This window comes from Pituophis catenifer, unplaced genomic scaffold (assembly GCF_029215685.1).
Source record: "Pituophis catenifer annectens isolate HBS135680 unplaced genomic scaffold, rPitCat1.0.hap2 SCAF_1, whole genome shotgun sequence".
NCBI lineage: Eukaryota > Metazoa > Chordata > Lepidosauria > Squamata > Colubridae > Pituophis > Pituophis catenifer.
In genome coordinates, this window is record NW_027256881.1 from 107,124,596 (window position 1) to 107,140,681 (window position 16,086).

A 16,086-nucleotide genomic window follows, 5' to 3' on the forward strand; every position below is an offset into this window, starting at 1 on the left:
TCCTGTGCAGCTGTACATATATATACATTCAGATACATACATATACTTATATTGATTGATTGATTGATTGATTGATTGAATTTCTATACCGCCCTTCTCCCGAAGGACTCAGCGCGATGAACAGATTAAGATTTCATATACATATAATATATATATATATATATATATATATATATATATATATATGTACAGTAAATAATAAATTGAGTCAACTTGGTGTATCTGCTAAGACCTTGGCATAGAATTTAGATGTTTATGCTGGCCCTGCTTGTTGAAACAGAAAGGTCTTCAGGGCACGTCGGAAAGTGCGAAGACCTGGGATTATTATCTATATATATTAGCTATATAGCTGTACAGCTAGTCCTTATATATACGAAAACACATACAGATGCATACAGATGCATTTATACAGCTATATAGCTGTACAGCTAGTCCTTGACTTTACAACAGTTCATTTAGTGACCATTCAAAGTTACAATATCACTGACTGAGTGACTGATGACCATTTTTCACACTTATGACCGTTGCAGCATCCCAATGGACATGTGGTCAAAATTCAGACAGTTGGCAACTGACTCACATTTATGATGATTGTCCCAAAGGTGCTTTTTTTTCAAGAGGCAATTGGACTTTCTGGTTTTTCTTTGAAGGCGTTTTTTCACTTCTCATCCAAGAAGCTTCTTCAGCTCTGACCAGATGGTGGGGAACGGAGTCAAAGCTGAAGAAGCTTCTTGGATGAGAAGTGAAAAAACTTCACCAAAATACATTTCCTGGGAATTTCTGTATTGAGTAAGGAGTATTTCTTTATAGATATATTGTATAGAATCATGGCTCAAAATATAGGGTCTGTAATCTGAAATTTAGATTAATCTCCGAATATAAACAAGGAGAAAAATTACCTTGCTTTGGACTTCATTTCCCATACTTTCTTGCAACAGCTTTGCTGACTGGGAATTTAGTGGGCATTACAGTAGTACTGAAAGTCACTCACTATCTAAAGTTACTTAAATGGATTTCATTTTTAACCTAACAGTTTTCTGTTTTCTTAAATAATAAAAGCCCATATAAATGTTCACTGTTAGCAGTATCAAATTGTGAATTATATTACAATCTACCCAATTTAAGACACATTTAAATTTAAGGGGATAGTTTTAATAAAATATCTAGAGGTATTTTGTTGCTTTTGTCATGGAGCAAAAAGAATTAGCAAAGATATGAATATACTTTTCTGATCAAATATGTATTTTGTTCTGGTACAGAGACACTCTAGTACAAATGTGTGTGACCTGTCAAATAATCATTGTTAGTAGATATAGTAGTAGTCTTGCTCTTGGGCTCTGAACTGACAGCTGAACTGAAATCCTATGTCAGTGAAGGTAGGCAGCTACATCTATGAATCTGAAATTTTTAGTTGTTAAAAGGCACACCCAGCTTTTCAGTGTCATAGAATCACTGCCTGGAAAGATTCCAGAATGAGACCCATTAGTTAAGAGTATATCAGTTTGAAGCCTATGTAAAGATTTTTGTTCTGATTAAAATAAATTGAGAAAGGAAATATGAACAGACACTCGAAACAAAAGCAAGGCTACCCCCACTGTCCCTTATCCTTTTCATGCTGAGATTTCACTTACACCGATGGGGGAAAATTAGCATAAGATGGAACTGGTGGAAAATTTGTCTTTTAATTCCATTTGCATGTTCACTTAGAATTGCTGTCTCCCTAAAAAATAATGCCACTTCTATATGTACATTCCTAGCGGAAAATATTTATAGGACTATTATCGGTTGTTCAAATTTACAAAAGCAGAATCATGACAAACTAGTTATTATTTATGCATGTATTAAAGTAATTTGAGATTTCCTGTCAATCAAGAGATTGACAAGAAAGAATAAAAATAAATGGTAAATTTTTAAAATGAATAAGAAATTAATAGGTAACAATCCCAATAATAGAAGAAAATGTATCGCCAAGATTAAATTTGTAATGAACAAACTTGAGAAAAATGAAATGTCTCTTAGGGACAGAAAAGACAGTCAGGTGGAACCTGACAGAACTAATTGAGAACTTTTCAAGTTGAGGAACCACTGAGGAAGCCTACCTTTTTTGTAGGTGTTATCATAATCTCTGATAATGGAGACATTCCAGCAGCTCCTCCTCAGAATGTCATATCTACCTCAGTGACATAACATAAATACTGAATTATGGCATTGTAAAGAACTTGCATTTGTTGGACTTGCTGATATAGTTGATACATAACATTAAGGGTTGACGTGTTAAATCATAGTTGATTTAAGGTAAAATTGGCTAGGCTCTAAATTTATTCATTATGGCAGAAAGTCAGGATATAAACTGAATAAAAAATCACACTAATCTCAAAGGACAAACAAAAGCTGCTCAATGGCGTGACAGAATATGTAAACGCTGCGAATTGATGCTCAACTGATTAATTAAAAAGGAAATAAATGCTCATAGTCTCATGGCTATGTAAAAAGAAAAGAAGGAAACACATAAGTGCTCAGCATCAATCTTATAATTATTATGACTGTTGTTTATTTGGTTTTCCCCAGCAAGATGCAGTATGTTGTGCTATAACCTCCATTACCCAGCTAACTTGATAATCAGTTGTGAATGATGAGATTTCTACTGCAATACATCTGGAAAACAACTGTAAATATTAATCTGCAGCTAGTTTAATGTTATGTTTGAGCTGACACAATGAATTTAGTTGATAGTTTTGGGATTCTGACGTACTCAGATGCTCAGCTGATTTGAAAACTTATTGTGCCTTGACATATTTCTAAGTCCTTGTGGAAAATCTATCACGTTCTACTTTAATAGGTAAGATTTAGTTCTGATAATTCAGAAAAATAAACATGTGGAAAAATGTATGCTGCATGTTTTTATTTTTCCAGGGAGAAGCGTGAACAATGGATGATGACTCCAGCACTCACTCCATGCCTTTTTCCTTTACTGAGAGTTTAGAGGCTGCAATGGAAATAGAAGGACATTACTCCCAAATTCTTTCTTTCTCCTGTGTCTCAGACCTTAAAAGTGAAGGAACAAGCTTTTCTCCTGATTCTTATTTAGCAAGTGGTTCTCTTAAGAGGTATGTAAAACCTAAAATGCTGCTCATGGGACTTTTATTTTGAACATACTATTAGACAAGCTGGATTTTACTAAGAATGTTCCAGTATCATAATTACTTGGAATAGTATTAAAATCCCTGGTGTGTGAGTATGTTCAGAACTGAGAATTTGGAATGTTTAATTAGCTTCTTCTAACAGCTGCTGTGTGCCACTATGATCCCATTAGTGTTTTCGGCTTTTGTTTGAATAGATCTTGGGGATAATTCTTTATATTGCTGTTATGGAATATCTCTACAATATTTCTTCTACTTAGTTTGGGTTATATGTTATATAAGGAACATATTTATAATGCTGATTCTATGTCTAGTACTAGTGATTCAGACAATTATAACATTCAGGCCATGAATTAGTTTTCCTGTAGATCAGGGGTGTCAAACTCGATTTCATTGAGGGTCGCATCAGGGTTGTGTTTGACCTGGGGGGCGGGCGGAGTGGGCATGGCCAGAGTGGGCGTGGCCAGCTTGACATCACTCGTGTCAGGGATACCTGTGGTGGCCCAAGCGCTCTGCCAGTGAAAACAGGCTCCCAAGCTTTGCTTTCATCTGGGATGGCCTCCTGCAACCCTCTGCAAGCAAAACAGAGCTTGGGGGGCCCTTGTGAGCTCTGTTTTCAGCTAGGACAGCCTCCTGCAATCCTCTGCCAGCGAAAATGGAGCACGTGGCCCTCCCGAGCTCCATTTTTGCTGGCAGTGACACCGCGGGCCACTCCTTCGCTATTTCCAGGGTGGCTCCATGGGCCAGATCTAAGCACCCCGTTGTCCAGATCCAGCCCCCGGGCCTTGAGTTTGACACCCGTACTGTAGATAATTTATGTGGTTGTTCTGTATATATGCCTCCTGTTGCTTTATAGTGAGATGGGCAGTATATAAATTTAATAATCTCATGATAAGGAGGACAAAGTTCTGTAGCAACAACACTTTGTATATTGAAATGTAGAATATATATATCATGCCTTAGACCACAGGTGTCAAACTTGTGGCATCACATTACTGTCACATGATGTATGCTTTTGCAATGTTTTTTCCCTTTGTGGATCTGGGGTGGGTGTGGCCTACGTGTGATGCATCAGACCCGCGGGCTGCCAGTTTGACACTCCTGCCTTAGACAGAGTTCTCTAGACTGAATACCTTTACAGGTAGTCCTTGACTTACAACAGTTCATTTAGTGACTGTTCAAAGTTACAACCACACTGGAAAAAGTGACTTATGATTGTTTTTCATACTTACAACTGTTGCAGCATCCCCATGGACCAATTTCGGACACTTGGCAACTGACTCATATTTATGACAGTTGCAATGTCCTGGGTTCATGTGATCACCTTTGGAGGCCTTCTGAGGGACAAAGTCAATGGGGAAGCCAGATTCACTTAACCACCATGTTCATAACTGCAGTGATTCACTTAACAACTATGGCAAGAAAGATCCTAAAATGGGGCAAAATTCACTTAACAAATGTTTCACTTAGGAGGCAGAAATATTGGACTCAATTGTGGTCGTACTTCGAGGACTACCTGTATACCAGTGATTCTCAAGCAGATCTGTGATGATCCATGAGGTGCTCTTAAGCCTTCTCATGGTCACTGCCAATTAGCTGCTGGAGTTCACTCACTCATTTAGCCTTTGCTTCTTCAAATTAGCTGACCATCAGTTCCTTCAGTGTCATATGCCCCTCCAAGGTAATGTCATGCAACTTGCATTTAAATTAAGAGATCCTTCTCTATGGGACTAACAAAGTGGTGGTACTTGATTAGATATTTTTCGTATCAGTATCTGGAAGCCCTGAGACAACGCTGCTAGCAGGAAAGGGGAAGAGAGTACAATATTTTCCCCCTTCCCAACTCATATGTTGTCTTCAGAGGGGTAGGCCAGTTGTTGTTTGTGCTTTTCTGGATTACATGAGTACTTTTATTTGTACTTGTGTACCTTACCTATGTTGGGCTGTTTTTGACTGATTTTTTAAAAACGAATTACTACCGAAAGCTAGTTTATTGAAGTATAGAAGTGATCATGCAATAGCAGGAAATGAGAATTGCAATAAAATACAGAAAATAACCAAAATGCCTTAAATATAGTTATCAACTGTGCAATCAGTGTGCTAGGCTGTAGAATTGTGATCTCCCATAACCAATCCAGAAAGAATACTGTGAGACATATGACATGATCTAAAAAAATCAAGATTCCCTGAGCTGGAGATCTACTTCCTGAGATCCCTATGCATTTCATGTTAAGAAATTTGATTATACAGTACTGCAAAGCTAATCATTTATGGGGTACATGAAGTAATTCAAGCAGCAAATAAATAGTTACATTTCGATTAGATTTTTTTAATATAGTACGCAGTTTGATTTTAAAGGGCCTTCTAAAATAGAGTGAATACAAAGACATACACCAGGGGGCATATAACAATTATCTTGGTCACCAATGAGCAAGGCTATGATATATTAATTAAATACAAATTGAATAGATGTGTGCAACCTTCCAGTTGGGACAAATATTGGAATTAGTTGTAAAATGAAGTCCCAGCTTACTTGGAGGGTGCCCAGTTAAAGAATGCCTATGGATGTTGCTTAAGGAAACAAACAATATTAACTTTGTTTCTTAGGAATTTACTGGGGCTGGATCCCTTTCCACTTGATTACGAAAAGGACATTGTGGAATTATTTGATTTTCAATGGGTTACTGAAATTGCTTTAGTTGAATCTTGTACATTTCTCTTTGGATTATTGAGGTATGATATTATTTATTTTATTCATTAAACATGAAACTCAGTCAACTGAACATTCAAAAATGCATCACAAATACCATTGACTGGTGCTAGTGGTTGTTGTTGTTGTTGTTGTTGTTGTTATTTACTTAATTCATTAAACATGAAACTCAGTTAACTGAATATTCAAAAATGCATCACAAATGACTGGTGCTAATGATTGATACGGGTTGTTGCCAGCATCCTAGGTATCAACCAAGTACTTTCTTAAGATGTAAATGTTCCAAGTAGCATTATTATTATTATTATTATTATTATTATTATTATTATTATTATTCCTGTAATATATTGTTGGTTATTATATTGCTCCATATTTCTTAAAACCTACACTATTTCGTTCCGAGTATTTGTTCTGAGGACTTTCACTAACTATATTATTGAAGTGCATTGTTACTGAACTTTAATGGAAGTTAAAGCTGTTTATAAAAGAAACTCCTAGTAAAGATTGAAGAATCCATCCTCCTCTGAAAAGATGCTTTACCTAGGCTGGCAAGCTTGTTGGCATGGATGATTTGCAGAGATAAATGTTTTTTAAAAGAAAGTCTAACAAGTATAATACGTGTGCATATGCGTGTGCTGTATGTACAGTATATATGGATATTAGAATTCTTTATTGGCCAAGTGTGATTGGACACACAAGGAATTTGTCTTCGGTGTATAAGCTCTCAGTGTACATAAAAGATATAAGTGATAAATCATGGTCATAGTCATCATAAATAAATTCATCATGAATCATATTATGATCATAACATATGGTATGTCTGTGTAGAGATACATGTATGGTTTTAATACAGTATTTGGGTATATACTTTTATTTTCAATAACATCTTTTTCTTTAAATTCTGACAGGCAATTTATATACAAATTAGAAAACCTTGTTCAGTCAAGTTCATCTGACTTTGGTAAATTTTAAAATATTTTTAATTTACATGTGCCTTACAAGAGTTTGTACAATAAAATTGTGTGTGTGTTTGTGTTTATGTACACAAAGATAAATACTTGGAGCCTATCCAAGACAGTCATACATGTACAGATATATATAGATATACATTTAATATGGTAAGGCAGTGGTCCCCAACCCTTAGTCCACAGACCACCACCGGGATGCGGCCTGTTGAGAACCGGGCCATGTAAGTGGCAGGTGAGCACATGAAGCTTCATTTGCGCATGCATGGGATCTAGGTTGCGCACGCAAAACCATCCCCCACCGCCACTGCCAGTCCATGGAGCTAGAAAGGTTGGGGACCACTTGCACAGTAATTGTTCTTGTAAGAATTCTTAGACCGTTATGATAAAAAAGTTGGCATCCTATACTGATTCTGGCAATCCAGCAAAATAATCGGATACATATTTATTTTTCACTCAACACTTAAATGTGGGAGACACATTTTGACCCAGGAATTTTGAGTTGTTTTTAAGAAATTATTTTTCTGGATATATTTTTAGTTACACTGTTTTTAGCTTATTATTTGCCACGTGTGTGTGGCAAATAATGCCTTAAGGTATAATGCCTTAATATTTCTTCTGGGACAGAAAGAGAGGAAGGAAAGCAAAAGAAATATCATCTTGATGCTGTGTGGTGTACATAACAAATTTCACATCCCTATTTTTTTTTTAAAAAAAGAAAAATCTTAAAAACAGTGCAGTTATCCAAATAATCTAACAGAAAATTTGACAGCTGATTTGGTACTTCATGTTTTCAACATTGGACAATGTGAACAAAATATTAGTCATTTAAATACAATTATACTTTTTGCTTGATAGATAAAGAGGTTGCCAGTTCCTTAAAACGCATAGCATATTCTGAGTGGGCAGCCATAAAGCAGAAGCTCCATAAATGCCTTTAAAGATACGTACAACATTGATAGGCTCTGAAATGAATATGAGATTAAGAAGCTGTGATGCTCCAGATGTTGCTGAATTAAAATTCCCATTAGTCTCCCACCAATGTGGCTAATAGTGAAAGATAAAGGAAACTGTAGGCAATGGGCTCCCCAATCCTGACACAAAAACTTATTTAAACAGCTTCATCGCAACCATCAGAGAAAAATTAATGTGTATGTGTAGGTTATATAGTGTTTAAGGAACTGGCCTAGAAACCAGGACATTGTGAGTTCTAGTCCTGCTTGGGGATGAAAAACTGGCTGGGTGACTGAACCAGTAACTCTTTAAGCCCAATTCACCTCAGTTAAGTTAAAGTTATTATTGTAACTTTACAATAGAGGAGGAAGGAGGAAAGAGTATTATATATGTTCACCACCTTGAGCTACTTAAAAAGTAATAAAGGCTGGATGGGTGGGTGGATGGATGGATAGATAGATGGATAGATACATCATCTTTTCCCTTCTGTGCCATCTGGTTGGATAGTAATACTCTCATGCATACCATGACACACCATTGAGGAATTCTGGGCACAGAATGACTGAACTGCACTGTAGTCCAACAAAACTGGATACTGCCAGATTGCGGAAAGGCTAGGTTATTTAACTTTTCATATTAGGCACTAAAACAAGAAAAACAAAAAGGGCATTTCTTTATTGATTCCCAAAGCCTGGAAGGAAAGGCTTAACCTCAGTGTCTTCTTGTCTCCTAGTTGATGCCTGCTTTGATCCACTTTGTAGGTATTTTTTTTTAAAAAAATTGATTTATATGCTGCCCTTCTCCGGAGACTCAGGGTGGCTGACAATGTGCTAAGCAATAGCCTTCATCCCTTTATATATTAATACAAAGTCAGCTTATTGCCCCCACAAACTGGGTCCTCAATTTACTTACCTTAGAAAGGATGGAAGGCTGAGTCAACCTTGAGCCTTGGCGAGATTCGAACCTGCAGTAATTGCAGGCAGCTGTGTTAATAACCAGCTTAATAACAGGGTGCCTTAGACCACTGTACTACCAAGGCTCTTATGTATGTAAGAGGTATGTGAAAATGTGTAAAGGAGCCATTTTCCCTCTGCCTCTGTCTTTTTCAGCTTCTGGCTTATAAAGCTTTTCCAGGAGTTGCACAATGTATAATATGGATTTTAACTGTCTTGCCTTGGGAAAGTGGGCTGCTTGGGTTCAGGCTCCCCACTTTGGCCAAGTGAGAGTATTGGGGAAAGGAAAAGCAGCCTTGGGCAAGAAAAGGGGAGACCAAACTTGAACTCTTTGCACAGAATGTAAAGGGAGCCCAGGGATGATCTGTGAAAATTTCCAGTGACAGGAGTTGTTGCTAAGGATGATTGCCTTGACTGACATCTTCCCCACCCCTCCATGTCCCCAAATTTTTCCTTCTCCCTCAGCACTTAAGAGAAGAGAGATACTCTCTCTCTCTTTTTAACCATTTGTACTCTTGTTTAGGAAAACCTAGACTAGTGGACAATAGTCCAGATATCGTTTCCCTAGGGAAAAACCTCAGCCAGTATGTCTAGGCAGAATGGGATTCACTTCTTTAAGAAGTTCAGGGTGGGTTTCTAGCTTCGGCACACGAGCCCTTCAAAATATGCCAATTTGTTCACAGGATCCTAAGAGGTCGCAATTCACAGTTAAAAACCCTAATTGTGTTATGTCGGTTGGTGACACCCAGGGGGAGGGCCTTCTCTGTGGGAGCCCCAGCCCTGTGGAACGAACTGCCCCCGGAAATACATAAGATCTCCGACCTCTGGGTGTTTCGTTGTGCACTCAAGATCCTGTTGTTCTGCCAGGCTGGTCTATCAACATAACAATTTTAAATTGGGTTTTAAATTTCTGGGGTTTTAAATCGAGCCGAATTTATTTAATAATTTTAAACTATTTTAACTGATGTTGTCTTGTGTTTTTAATAGGCTGTACATCGCCCTGAGTCCTTCGGGAGAAGGGCGGTATAGAAATAAAATTATTCTTATTCTTATTCTTCTAATTTATGAATTGGCTTATTCTTGATAACTGGTGTAGATGATTCAACTCAGGGAGTGAATTTGGGGATCCCCAATACACAGTTAGGATAATATGTGAGGGTGAAGGTTTGTTCTCCAAGCTTGTGAGGTGGTTTCTGAATATTTTGTTACCAGGCTAGGTAATATCTTCAGTGGAGTTTAGGGGATGTCAGTGTTCTTCTGTTTATAAGGGCTTCAGGTGTGGATGTGTCAGGTGAGGATCTTGTGATTGACACACCCACACCTGAAGCCCTTATAAACAGAAGAACACTGACATCCCTTAAACTCCGCTGAAGATGTTACCTAGCCTGGTAATGAAAGGTTCGGAAACCAACCCAGAAGCTCGGAGGACAAACCTTCACCCTCGTCTTATACCCGAGCTACAGATATTCACCACTATTGCAATGATAATATGTATTGTTGTTTACCCTTAAGATGAACATCAAGTAAAATTGTGTAGTGCATGAACTCCTTAAGAGTCCATCCTTAATTTCCAATTTATTTCAGGTCAAGCTGCAAACCGTCACTTAGAAGCGCATAATACGAGACAAAAATGTGTTGAGTTCCTGCAATATGTGAAAGTTTTCATCTTCAGGTGAGATGTCAAGCATAAGTCCTGTTTCATCCATTCTGTATATTTTATGTTGTGTGGTACTATGTCTCCATGAATTTTTTCAGGTATCTGGAGCCACGTGAAACAGAAGATGAGTTGTTCCATCCATATGAGAAACAAGAAGCACAACTCCCTTCCTTGATTGTTGAAGAACTCTATTCTTTGACACTGCATATTGGCCGCCTATATGACCTCCCTGCTTGCATTCTAGAAGGAAATACCATTCTGCCTCAATCAAAGGTGGTCTGACTTTTTTTTTTCCTTTATAAGTAATATTATCAAACATGAGGATCATACAGAAATATAGAGTATATTATTTGTAAATGTTGGGACATTGATGAGAAGCCACAGGGGAATGTGATAAAATATGGCACAAAGTCACCACCATTATCAAGTGATGACGTAAGAGATAATATTACTAGGGCTTATCTCTTGGAATAGATATGGAATATCTGTAACTTGTAGGCCAGCTCCCAGGAGGTTTCTCATCTAGCCTGTTGAACTTCATACACAGGTCCTGGTCTTTCTTCCCCATTAATTCTGAATTTGGGGAAAATTTTGTCTCTAATATGCACGTGTGTGAGATACTGTACATTAGGACAGGGGTCTCCAACCTTGGCAAGTTTAAGGCTTGTGGGCTTCAACTCCCAAAGTTCCTCAGCCAGCTTTGCAAAGCTGGTTGAGGAACTCTGGGAGTTGAAGCCCACAAGTCTTAAACTTGCCAAGGTTGGAGACCCCTGCATTAGGATGTCTGCCTTCTAGAATACATGTGTCTTTAGGAATGGGTGGATTGGGGGGGTTAATGTCTCTGCTCATTATTTTCATTCAATTCCCAAAGTCCCAATCCAAGTTCAGTTTGCTCTTTGTTTTCTTCTCCTCCACTATTTTAGGAAATTTTTCACAAGTTTCTCTGTGCCTAGTAAAATGGACAATCCTACTTCCATAGGACAGTATACTCGACCTGTATAAAAGTACCCAAAGTATTTTGTATCCCCACACTTTCCCTGAATTCAGAAGAGTTGAATTGCCCATCATTGTTTTCAAAAACAAGATGGTCTTGTAGTATATTAAACCATTACTATTGGATATATAGGAAATTCAAAATATTCTAGTTTATATGTATGCTGAGATAAAAATGAAAAACATTCCTGGGGGTAAAAAGGAGATAAAAATATACTACATATACAGGGAGTTCTCATTTAGCAACTGCCTTGTTTAGTGACTGCAGTTATAATGGTGTTTAAAATGTAATTTTGCAACCAGTTTTCGTATTTATGAGCTTCACAGGTCTATAAAGCAAAGGAAACAGAAGTAAGATTGTAAGCATAGTTGAAGTTTCACTTAGGGAAACTTGCTAGTCCTAGTTGTTACTAAATGAGGACTAACCTGTAGTGGTGCTATAATTTTTAAATAACTGGATACCTATTTACACTATCGTAGTAATAACAGGGCCTTATAGTTTTTGTTATTAAAGAATTGTCTTTTCTCTTTTGAGTTCGGTCAAAAGTAACAATATTTGGCATCATTTTAATATTACATGTACCCTACTACATTAATTATCAATCTGTTTCCAACACATGGAAGGCCAGTTCATTTTAAAATCTTTATATGTCACGGTGTATTCTGCATATATGAATTAAAATATAACATGCAGTATTTTTCTTGGATATTTTTAATGTAGTTATTTCCTCCATCATGGCACTTGCTGCATCTGTACATAGACATTCACTGGTCAGTGTTGGAAATCCTCCATCTTCTTGGTGAAAAGATGCAAAGTGAGTCATTTTGTTTATATCTTTTGTGTTATTTGGAAGGATAAATAAAACACATGCAAATAATTGCTAAAGCAATAGTCTTAAGAAGAGTTCATATTCTGTAGTCTTCATAAAGAAGTGTATTTAACATTATGAAATGTGCAGATCCCAGCAGTTGTTAGCCAAGGATCTTACCTGATCCAAACTACTCCTGATTTGGTCCCTCCCAGCCTCAAGCCGTGTTAAGATAAGGTATTGCCTTCTTTTCAACTCACTCATCTGCCTATGTTATAACCTAGACCCAAGTAGTATTACCAGACACAATCAGTCCTAAATAAACATATTTTATTAGAACAGCTAAGAATTACTTCATTCTCATCTTAGTCCAAATTAAGTCCAAAACAAATTCTTCATAAACAGTCTTTCAGCCTTATCACCTTTATCTACTTTGGCACCCTGCTTTGCCAAGGCTTTTCTTGGCAAAAGTTCAGAAGCAAGAGACGCCAACAAGAACAAATGTAGCAACGTTGCTTTCCTACAAAGATCCCAAGAGCCATTGCTGCTCTTTTAAGCCTTCTGGGAGGGCCAATCATCTCCTGGCCTTACTCCCGAGTCATCCTTTTTGCTTTAGCTGCTCTTGCCTTCTGGCAGCTCTTCGCATGCGTGCACTAGGAACAGGCTCCTCTTGTTCCTCTACCTCTCTGCTATCCGCCTTTGGAGGCTCCGGAGTCCACGCATTGCTCCCAGATGGCCCTGGCCCCATCTCTGCCTCAGATGCAGAGCCCTTATCCGGGACTTTCTCTGACTCCAGGACTGGCCCGTTGTCCTCCCCAGCCTCCTCACTGTCCGACTCCACTGCCAGCTCCATAGGCTGATGGCAGACCACAACAGTCTACGTCTCCCCATCGCTTCCCTTTTGGCCACCTTACACTCCACTGCCTCTGCCACCGCTGACCTGGCCAGCACAATCTGCTTTCCAAAACCTCTCCAATAGGCTATGCACAATTTGGACAAGAGGTCACCATGGCCTTGGGAAGAAGCCTGGCACGGTCAGCAGCTGCCTAAAGAAAGAGATTAGTTGTTATTTCAACAGTGGCAGGAAGAAGACAGTGAAGGTTATCTGAGGGTATAAGGGTGGCAGGGCCAGCAGATGTGGGGGGAGATAGGTAGATGGAAGTGCCTGTGGTCATAAATGCTGGAGGGCTGCCAAGTGGTCACATTTTGATTTTTGGAGATGCTGCAACGGCTGTACGTTTAGGGACTGGGTATAACCACCAGTCGTTCAGGGTCCCTGTAAATTTAGTCTGTGAACAAATAGTCATACCTCAAGAATTAACTGTACAATTTTCAATGAGAAAATTAAGCTTTGTTTTAATTAGTGAGTTCTGGCTCTTAACTCAGATTACAGAGTTTGCTCTTCCTTTTGTGTAGGGCAGGGTGGACAAACACAAGAAAAGTGATGCAATCTACAAAAGGAAGGGGAGAAGTTGTGGGTTGCATTACTGATATCAGGGATCTTCATCCTTGACTCACTCTAAATACTGAGATTCTTACATCAATCTTCATATTTTTAAATGTGGTACTTCCATTACCTCTGGGATTTTGGCGGATCTATTAAGATTCTTAAACCAGGACTTCATTGTCCAGTTTTAGCAAGTTTACATTAAAATTAAAAATTCAAGGGGGTGTGCGGGAACTTATAGATTGTTAGTTTAGTTTAGCTTATGATTGATAAATGCTATACCCTGTATTTTGCTCTGGGAAGTTCGGGGGGGAGGGGGGGTGGTAGTGGGGGAGGGAGTAGAGGGAGAGGGGGGGATTTGTAAAAATGTTTTCTGTCTTGAAAACTTTTTAATAAAAAAAAATTAAAAATTCAAATTTTCAGATATAATGGGAAACACTCATTTAAGTATATTACAGTTTGATGAGTTTGTTTACTTTTGCTTGCAAAATTGGGATTTAAAATGCTTGCATTTATTTATTTACAGTTTCAATTTTTACAGCTGTTCATTTGCCCATAGCTCTATTAAAACCTAAGCTTACACAATGGTTGTTAAGACTATTTAGTAACAAATGAATTTTAAGATTCACGGAGGTGCAATAAAAACATTTCCAAGTAATTTACCAAGAAATAAAAGAGAAAGTGAAATATGGAAATAGATTGTGCTTCCTGTTACTTCTTGCTATTTAGGGGAAGAGTCCAAACATGTTTTTAACAATGGAAGCTAAATAAAACAGAAAAGATCAAATTACCATCTTATGTGGATATCTGGTGATTGGGAAGATCAGTCTTCCTCATCCTGATGCCTGCCAGAATATGATAAACTTAAGTTCCTGGTATCCTAAATTAGAAAAATGGCAGTGAATTATGGAGACTGAAGTCTGATATTATGTTGAAATCCAGACAATATTCTGAAGGAACCAGTTTGGGGATTCCTAAAATAGGTTATTTCTACTTCATTTCTTTTAAGTATAATCTTTTAGTCCTCAAATTATAAATTATAAACAGCCTTAATGTGATTGATTCATCTGTGCAGCACCATTTTTTAAAATCAATGAATAACTCAACTGATTTATATAATTTCACAATTATAATTATATAATTAATTATAATTTCACAGCAAAACTTCACTTATAAATCAATTAAAAGATCAATGCATCTATCCATTTATTATTTGTCCTATTGATTTAAAATCAATAAACACTTACTGTCCTTTTGATTTTGATGGAATTTCTAACTTAATTCTTTACAAATACATTTTGTTTTCATTGTATTTTGAGAGGGTAAAAGGTCCTTACACAAATTGCACACTCAACAATCTGAATGTTATAGCAGAGTTCTAAATTTAACAGTTATCTTTATCTTTATTAATGAAGTTATAAAAATATAAAAATATTTTGAAGGCATGTAGGTGTAATGTGTGCTCACGTGTGATTAGTATTTTTAAAATTATTCATGCAAGTTCTCTTAGAGTATCCAGAAAAATACAATGTTTAGAATTACTCATATTCTAAATACATTGTGGGGTCAAAAATGGCTATTCCGAGAGATCCTGGTTACTCTAGCCAATGAAGCGTAAAGATATACTCAGATTTTTTTCAAAAAACAATTCCTTGATTGACAACTCCATTTTAAAGGGATCAGTGGTAACCAGACATCATTCAGCACTGATGTAGAGTACTGTCAATCTTAGCTGCTGAATGATAGATGAATGCCCCTTATTCCTAACTTCTCTATACCTATACTTCCACAAGTTTATTTAATAATTGATAAAAAGGTATGAATTAAGTGACAACAAGGCACCCTATTCACATTTACTCAATATATGTTCTGTGTACTCAGACTACTTTACCCCTAAATATTTGTTCTTGGAGTTGCACAATATAGGGAGAGGATTTATATTCTGAATTGGGCAGACACTAAAGGTCACACATTATAGTAGGAAAAGTTTGTTCAGATTCACTGTGAGAGCTAATTTAACACATGAAGGCTGAAGGAGAAAACGTAGGTATTTTCAACCTTACATCCATTTTATTATGTTTTACAATGCTTAATTCTAGATTACTTCCTTTCTACATTATTTAACAATAAGAATTTAGAGTTTGCAATAAAAGCTAGCATGGAGTGCTTTTGGTCTGAGGAGCTGTTTACGTGGCTATGCCTTCCTTCCAAATATTGCTTTAATTCCCCCTTCTAAATTTTAGAGTTTCCTTTCAGTAGTCAGAGAGAAAGGAGGACAAAGAGCAATCTAAGAAACAGCAATGTTGGGGAAATGCAGAATTCAAACCATCTTCAGATGTACCATATTTTTTGGAGTATAAGACGCACTTTTTTCCCTCCTAACAGAGGCTGAAAATTTGGGTGCGTCTTATACTCTGAATATAGCTTTTTCGAAGCTTTTTTTCAGCCCTAACGAGGT

General features: G+C 37.3%; 1 protein-coding gene across 1 annotated transcript in view; it reads left to right on the forward strand.

Annotated features, from left to right (window-relative positions):
- The first annotated feature begins 2,928 nt into the window (after positions 1–2,928).
- MMS22L (MMS22 like, DNA repair protein) overlaps positions 2,929–16,086 on the forward strand; it is an 81,350-nt gene continuing 68,192 nt past the window's right edge. Inside the window, exons 1-6 of the mRNA XM_070953819.1 lie at positions 2,929–3,107; positions 5,748–5,873; positions 6,759–6,811; positions 10,307–10,394; positions 10,478–10,652; positions 12,094–12,187. Of these exons, the coding sequence (XP_070809920.1) occupies positions 2,929–3,107; positions 5,748–5,873; positions 6,759–6,811; positions 10,307–10,394; positions 10,478–10,652; positions 12,094–12,187 (715 nt within the window). The remainder of the gene's footprint in view (positions 3,108–5,747; positions 5,874–6,758; positions 6,812–10,306; positions 10,395–10,477; positions 10,653–12,093; positions 12,188–16,086) is intronic.